We start from the raw sequence: 8,803 nt of genomic DNA, 5'->3' as shown, positions 1-8,803 counted from the left end.
CCCTAATATCTGAGCTGTTGCAAAACTTGTCAAGTAATAAACATATGCGGTAAATAAAAAAACAAACAAACAATGAATATGAAGAAAAATATAATAATATGCTCTGAATCCAGCCTCATGCCTCCGGGTGTCGGACCTGTCATAGCAGCAGCACATATACATATATCTATATTTTATTATTCTATCCCATTAATGTCATTATCTACCTGATATCTTTCTTATATCAGTCATATATAGTTATTATATTTTTCTATATAACTCATATCTCTATATAACTCTATATAACTGTATATATATATGTCTCCTATCTATGTGTCTTGTATCTATGTGAGGTGACTCTGTCGGTCCCTCCATCATCAGCCACACCACATGATAAGAAGATACTAGACCTCATCAGTATTACAAATTATTTTACTTTCCAAACAATTAAATAATAATAATTGTAATAATATTTAACTGACAATTTTTTGGGAGACAATTATCATTTAAAAAATAAAATAAAATCCAAAGTGCTCATCATCAGTCATTTCCAAAGGGGTCTCTGCACTGATGTCCCTGGAAGAAGGAGAAGAAGAAGCTGCTTCATGCAAGTTGGAGGTTAAGAAGCCTCAGACAAGTGAGATACTGTAGAAATGGTGTATTAACATCAAGAGTACATACAACACGTACACACAAGGGATGTGTCCTCATCATCATCAGGGTGGAGTGGTGGGTCATACATGTACTGACAGCTACCAGTCTTTATAAAATCTAGCAGACTACATAGTGTCTGAATACTATTTATATCACATAGACATCACTGGCCGAGCCTTTGCCTATAGGTTCCTCCTTGCGTCTCTTAGCTCTGTATGAACATGCTTTAACCTTTGTATGCAATAGTTTTTTTTATTTTCTCATATGATTTTCTTTTATATGCAAACACAAATTGTCATAAATAGGCACAAAATGATTAAAAATAGCTAAACTGTATCTTATACATGTACAAGCCTTATTATTATTATTATGATTTTCTTTGTATCCTTCATGCCATCCACTGAACATGTATGTCACAATATATTACAGCTTTCTTATACAACAGAGTCTGGGGGAGGCTCTTCGTCACCTTAATACTATTGACTTGAGATCAATTCCTAGAGATGTTTTTTTATCATCATCGTTGAATTGCTTTGTCCTTCCATCCGGGTGCCCCCCATCCTCCTCTGTGATTGGCAGGGCATGCCACCCCTGGCACAGCAAGTGCATATGGTTCAGTTCACAGGTAGAGAGAGAGTCCTCTTGGTCTGGAAATCGATAAAGTTCATTGAAATGTCTTGGGGTTTTTTAATTTTTTTTTTTAAAAAGGTAATGTGTCCAAAAAAAGCTTGTCAATGATAGCAGGTGGTGGCACCAAGTCCTCCAATTTTAGGTAGAAGATACGCTGCAGCCCCTGTGTGCAAAGGGTTCTGAGTTCTGGTAGTTTCCCCAAAAGTTTGGACAGGTAGTTGGGGCGATTTAAACCCCCATTGTTAAAAGTTACATGGTCCTTTAAACAGTTTACAATCTTGTTCTGAAGTTCTTCTACTCTTTTTGGTTCCTTCAAGCCATGTCTCTCTGCAGAAAAAGACAACACTGTTAAGGATCGGTTCACACTTCAGACCTTACCTCCGTAAAAAAACGCATCGATTAAAAATCGCATTACGTCATCCGTTATGGTCAGTTAAGCATCCATTATGAATGCGTTTTGTTTTTCAAACAAAAAAAAAGTTCTGCAGCCACCATTATTTTTTCCGTAAAAAAACGCATGCATAACGGATACCTACTTTTACGGAACATAACGGAAGAAATAAAAAAATAACATTTCTGTCATTAGGATTTGCTTTTCTTTAATTTTTTTAACGGAGGTTTGAAAGGTAGTCATCCCACGGTATTAGGACTGGTACCCACCTGTCACCATGGCCAGTGCAGCAATACATGAAAAGGCTGAAATATCAATATTCATACTCTGCAAATTGGAGGAAAATTCAACGATGGAGTCAATCCATTCCCCAAAGCCACGAACACATTGCAACCTATGAAGAACTGCCCCATTGCAGAAGATGAGTTTGCCCTCAGATGGGTTAGACCTGGAATTAATTAAATCCACAAAAAAAAAACTAATTAGTATCAATGTAATAAATGGCCCTTTAAAAGACTTCTAATTACCAGCCAGCCAATAAAATGCAAATCAATTGACCTTGAACGAGGGGGTCGCTTATATAACAATTAAAGCTTAATTTGTTAATAATTACCTGTATGCTAATCTTAAGACAAAGAGTTCGAGGAAAGCTGATTCGAAGAGGAGATCTTGGTCCTGTTTGTGCAGCTCAGAGAAGCCGGGGATTTTTTCAGCCCAACCTCTGATGATCTCCATGGAGCCAGTAAGAAGGTCATAAAATTGTTGTATGTGTTGAGTGTCATCTCCGTTCAATTGGAACTCTGGGTTTGCTTGAAACTATAATAAATGCAAAATATTAATATAAAAAATGTGCAAAATGTGTAAAAAATCATGACCAACCCCATAATAAAATAATCGAGATGGTGGATTTATATGAAATAATTTCTATCAAATCAAATGTGTAATCCTGTAAAGATCGAGTCATATAATTAGATAGCAGTCAGCCGACAACATCTACCGCTCCCGACAACATGCACGCTCAGATCCGCCGAGTGTGCTTGTGTTCTTCATAAGGTGGAGGCAGAGAAGGCGCTGCGATACAACTCTACCCTCACAACAAAGTTTTGTGCAATGTTAAAACTTAACACCCCAATCCTCATCTGTCCGACACCTGCAGTCGGGAAGCTCATATGCTTTCTGCAGCTGTGGCGGACGCTATGTGAATATCTGCTGTGTGCAATGTCATTATAAATAGTTATACATTACAGCTGTATGTAATGATTGAGGATTTGCCGGGTTCAAGATTGGAGACCTAATATTTTGACCCATTATCTACACATAGTAAGTAAAATAATAATAAATGATGTACAAGTCTGGAAGGCTCGGAAGGTTAACATTAGACCATTTTGCATTCTTTATAATTGTCGGATATAGATAATGGGGGTGCACATAGGTGTCTGAGGTGACCTCCTGTTCAACTTCCCAAAGAAAAATCATCAAACAATTCGCTTCTATCCAAGTAATATAATAAGTCTGATTTATATAACAGAATACGGGGTGACCCCAGAAAGGCTGAGATCTGCAGCCTCAGCTCCCACTTACCCTGGAATAGTCCAGGCTGCTCATGGCCGGGTTGGAATCGACGTGGGCTCTCACTAGGGCACTGATCAGACTCACCGGGGGGCTGGGGGGCGACGGCTCCTGGGGGCTCTTGGGTTTAGATGGTAAACGACCTCTCCGACCCTTTAGACTGTCTGTGCGAACCACTGCATGTAAATACAAGATGAGGAGGTTAATAAGCGATTCCCACACACATTCCTGGCACACAGTGACCTCTGCTTCATGACAAAGACCCCTTCACTGCTCACACCATAGGAACAATGCAGTGATCATCAGCTCTGGTGCCCAGGACATTCCCTGGCATCAACTTCTCTCCAAAACCCGCTTCAAATGTGCCCCAACACACAGCACGACATTATACATATATATCCCATACAGTGTATGCATACATCCACTGCTACTAATACTTGTATATATACACTACTACTAATCATACTATGCATACTATTATTAATCATACAATCATCATACATCATATCATACATATGTTTCCCATACAGTAAACATATACATCCACGACTACTTACGCACATATATATATACTCTAATACTAATCATACAATATAATCATAATAAACAATTTCTCCCATGTTACATTTATAAAACCGCACATCTATCTATCTACCTATATATCTATCATCTATCATGACACATCTATCGCCAGTAGTAGTGACTTCACAAATATCTTCTAGCAATTTTATATATCATCATCTAGCTATGTATCAGATATTTATTAATTATATCATCTGTTTTGAATAGATGTCTTGAAGTTATTGTCTGCAGCGCTATTATATATATATATATATATATATATATATATATATATATAGCGCACACATTATATGCATACACACATGTACATATATTATATACATTGTAACATATATTCAAAACAAGCATTGGAAAACACGTCTATTATCTTTCTTACCATCGACCCATTTAGACTTTCATTATTTTTTTTCTTTTCTATTTCTCTCATCCTTTCCATCGCACTGTCTACACTCTTCATACTACATATTTTTTCTTATTTTCTATCGTCCACTCTTTCCTTCCTTCTTTATTTCTCCCATTTCATCAAACCTCGTTTATGTTTCACCTTGTTTTCCTGATTAATTATCTATTTCCCTAACTCTGTGTCTCTGTAATCCCTCCATCTGATGCCTCCAATCCTTCCATCCATCTCATCCACTTATGTTAATGGCCAATATCAATAGATAAACGAGACTCTGTACCTTCTTTGACCATCCCAACTGCAAGGCACTTCTGGAAGCGACAGTACTGACACCTATTCCTACGTCGTTTGTCGACAGGACAATTTTTATTTGCTAAACAAACATATTTGGCATTTTTCTGCACAGTTCTCTGCAAGAAAGAGAAGAAGAAGAGACATAAGGGATGAATCCAGGGGGGTCTGATGGGTTCTCTATGTGATGTGTGAGCAGGGGACATGAAGGAGCATTAACAATCAGCCACAGAGCTGTGTTTTATATTCCAAGAAGACAAGGAGTAAATACAGATTCGTGGCCATTCATATTATTTACATCCCTCAGAGACATCTCTATTTCACATGATAAGATTATTCAATCAGGAGACTGAAATAAAGAGATCACTTAATTTTACCATAGGGAATTCTGTTCCACTTGGTTAGTTAAGACAAGGTTCTCTGTCCTAACCAATTTATATCTGAAGCTGCTTAGGAACACAAATAGAAATGTCCTGCCAAACACAAGCAAAGGGAGGACTGCAGTGTCCTACGATCTAATTCTGGGCCTTTTCTTGAAGAAGTGTCATTGTTACAATTGATTCTAGAATACTGCAACAATGAGTTATTGAAAATGAATATGGATCTTCTTGAAACATTGCAATATTGAGTTACTGATACAGTAACTTCTTATTTCAACACTTAATAATTGCAACATTGAGTTACTGATAGATGGAAACTGATTTGTTTCTTCTGCAACACGAGTCGAAAACTGCTACTAACCTTGAAAAATCCTTTGCATCCTTCACAGGTACGAACTCCATAGTGTTGGCAGGCAGCATTGTCTCCACAGACAGCACAGAGACCCTCATTGGAGGGAGACCCCCTGGACGGAGGTGAGGGAACTTGACTGTCAATTAGTTGGGATGCATGACCAAGCTGAAGTCCAGGGAAGCCCATTGCTGACGGCTTCCTGATGGAGGTAGGAACTGCAAATGTCTGTCCATCCACTACATGGTGAGCTCCTGAGGCTTCAGGGTTCATAGAGACATGGTGACCATCAAACCTCATCTGACAACTAGACACTGGTGTCCCAGGTGGAGACTGCTTGAAAGAGAACAAAGAGAGTCTGGAGACAGGACCTTTCCTCTGGTCAATCATATGGGTGGTGGCCACATAGTTTTGATGGAAGCTATGAAGGGAGCCAGGGTCGTCCCACATTGAACTATGCTGGACAGGGAAACCTGGGGCGTTAGAGCCTGGGGATGAAGAGGATTTGTAGTAGACTGAGCCTGAATGTGGCATCATCTCCTCAGACTGGGGTGGGAGGTGGCTGTGCTGCTGGTAGCTGTGCATCTGAATATCTTCTACTTTTATTGAGGACTGTTGACCAGAGATTGGCATTTGGTACAAGCAAGGAGGCTTGACGTCGTAGCTGGAGTTGTAGTTGTCCATAAAGGTACTGAAGCTGGGGAGAGAAGTGGTGGCAGTGATTTCAGTGTTGGTCAGGTCCATGCTAAACTTGACAAACTCTGGAGTTAAGAAATCGGAGCTGTATTCTCCTGAAGAGTGGTAACTGTAGCTCTGGGAAGCTGGGCTGGCTCCTTGTGGCGATGACCCATACTGAGCCTGAACACAGGGCATGGCTGGAAACGAGACAATTACATAGATACCCAAATAGAGACTGGAGTAATCTTGCATTCACCCCTTCCCAAAAACATCTAGAAAGTCCCACCCCCTTTAACCCTTCCCAAAAGAAATGGGGTACCCAATGCAAAGTGTTACATTTTCACTACAATCCCCTCTATGTTATATAAAAGATTATACCAAATAAAATCCCACCTGTTACATAAACAACTACAAGTCTAGAAATTAACCATATACGATATCCAATGTATAATTGTATTTCTATGAACCCCCTAAAAATCTGACCCCTTATAAGATGAACAAACCTTCAGCCGGGCTGCAGGCGTTTTCGATGTAGGTAAAGGATGACAGTGTTGTAATTCTTGTCGGCAAGATTTCCAAGATGTAAAGATGTTCACTTTGGAAGGACCACAATTACCAGCATATGTCTCTGCAATAAAAGGATAGAACATAAGCAGTTAGTATCATACACATACAATGTACATACAGGGCACATACATGTGGGGACAGATCACTAGAAGGGACTTGAGTCACTGGTGAAATCTCTGACCCCTCACTATCAATCATTGCACCTTCACCAGACTGTGTGCAGTCATTTCACTCTTCCTAGTGGGTGTAAACTATATGGAACTACTGAAACATCTTACAGTCAGACCCATCTGTCACATGGATTCATTAGATCTGATCAGCTCTATGTAATATTAAAAATATCACCTGAAATATTCTACAATGGAAATAGAGCAAACACATTGTAACAACTCATAGCTACAAGGGGTTTGTCATATGTGTCAATATATTACAGACACCATGTACCACATTCACAGAGATGGTACTTAGTGTAAATGAATGGAAGTGGTGTACAAGAGTAACATAGCGCTACATTGTATCAGGACGCCCCAGACAAGTCCATATTAATTGGTTTCTAGAACCTCTTCCAGCTGATGGCCCCGTGTACAGTAACTAGGAGACCAGAACATCACCTCCCCCACAGCCAAAGGCTGCATCTCCAGGAACATCACAGACACTGGCAATGTGGTCAGGAGATATCCAGATAAAATGGGGAAATAAGATGAGAGGAGATAGATAGATAGATAGATAGATAGATAGATAGATAGATAGGAAATAGATAGATAGATAGGAAATAGATAGGAGATAGATAGATAGGAGATAGATAGATAGGAGATAGATAGATAGGAGATAGATAGATAGATAGATAGGAGATATATAGATAGATAGATAGATAGATAGATAGATAGATAGATAGATAGATAGATAGATAGATAGATATTGTCACATCCCTTTAGCTACAGAGCACATTGGAACCAGTCTTTTACTCTATGCCGTACTAATACAAGGGAGCACATAGTAATGATAAACAGGGTAGTAGAGATAATAGATAGACATTAGAATGATTGATTGATAAATACATAGATATTGTCACATCCTTATAGCTAAAGAGCAGATGGAAAGATATCTAAGACTTTGCATCTTATCTATTTCACTTCTACAACTTCCATAAAACACATGGTAATATCTACAATGCAACTTCACTTTTACTCTACGGCGCATGGTGTGATCGATATGATAGATATATGAATAGATGTGAGATATATAGATAGATAGATAGATAGATAGATAGATAGATAGGAGATAGATAGATAGGAGATAGATAGATAGGAAATAGATAGGAGATAGATAGATAGATAGGAGATAGATAGATAGATAGGAGATAGATAGATAGATAGATAGATAGATAGATAGGAGATAGATAGATAGGAGATAGATAGATAGGAGATAGATAGATAGGAGATAGATAGATAGATAGATAGATAGATAGATAGATAGATACAAGAGAGATAGATATGAGAGAGATACGAGAGAGACAGAGATAGATAGATAGATGAATCTCTACCTTCCAGTAAACCATCATCCATCCACTACTTCCCGGGGTCCCAGGACCCCACAATCTCAGAGTCTTTAGTACTGGAGTTGCTGGTAATGGATACAATCCCGGGATGATACAATGTTTGCACTTACTTGCAGTGTGCTGCTCCTGCTCTATGCCTCCAGCTGTGCGGCAGTGCTGCTGCTGCTGCTGTACATGGTCCCTGTGCTGCTACTGCTGCTGTGCTGTGGCTGCTGTCGGAGCACTGAGCTGCCGGTGCAATGTGCCTTTGTTTATGTGGCTCAGTATCCTCAGCGCTCACTCTACAAGCAGCGGCGTCAGCTGACGTCAGCCGGCCTCCAGCCAATCAGCGGCGCCGCCTGGGCTGTGGGCAGGGCTCTGGCTTTTGGTAAATTTCCGATGTGACGTCACGCAGCGAGCAGGGAGCGAGAAGAGGTCTCACTATAGTGGGGGCAACCCCTGGAAAGAGTGTGAGTACTAGTGCAAAGTACTTACCTATACACATCCATACATATATATACCTCACATACTATACATACAATACTGATATATATCCACACACACATGGATATACTCTTATATATATATATATATATATATATATATATATATATATATATACGCACAATACCTAGAAATATACAGAAGACATGTATATATGCATAGAACTCAGTACATGTTTATATATACATATCCATCCATACACAGCACTTACACATGTACATACACTCAGGCCAACAGATGTACTATATATACAATATACAAAGATATATAGCATCCACATACTACACAGTAT

At 39.2% G+C, this 8,803-nt stretch overlaps 1 protein-coding gene across 3 annotated transcripts; it reads right to left on the bottom strand.

Annotated features, from left to right (window-relative positions):
* Nucleotides 1–463: 463 nt before the first annotated feature.
* NR4A2 (nuclear receptor subfamily 4 group A member 2) lies at nt 464–8,297 on the bottom strand. Of its 3 annotated transcripts, none has more exons than XM_072122481.1 (8): nt 8,139–8,297; nt 6,407–6,531; nt 5,238–6,100; nt 4,486–4,615; nt 3,311–3,399; nt 2,268–2,470; nt 1,924–2,102; nt 464–1,590 (listed from the first exon to the last, which is right to left on the bottom strand). In XM_072122481.1, the coding sequence occupies exons 3-8, from the start codon at nt 6,096–6,098 to the stop codon at nt 1,334–1,336; spliced, it is 1,719 nt and encodes a 572-aa protein (XP_071978582.1). In that variant the 5' UTR covers nt 6,099–6,100; nt 6,407–6,531; nt 8,139–8,297; the 3' UTR covers nt 464–1,333. The 3 variants fall into 3 exon arrangements, with proteins under 3 accessions (XP_071978582.1, XP_071978581.1, XP_071978583.1); XM_072122480.1 differs by having other exon boundaries at nt 465–1,590; nt 3,236–3,399; XM_072122482.1 differs by having other exon boundaries at nt 465–1,590; nt 3,236–3,399; nt 5,238–5,922.
* Nucleotides 8,298–8,803: the final 506 nt, after the last annotated feature.

Source organism: Engystomops pustulosus, chromosome 8 (assembly GCF_040894005.1).
Source record: "Engystomops pustulosus chromosome 8, aEngPut4.maternal, whole genome shotgun sequence".
In the NCBI taxonomy this organism is placed as follows: Eukaryota; Metazoa; Chordata; class Amphibia; order Anura; family Leptodactylidae; genus Engystomops; species Engystomops pustulosus.
Note: the sequence above shows the minus strand (reverse complement) of the source record. Positions and strands in the feature narration are given on the sequence as shown.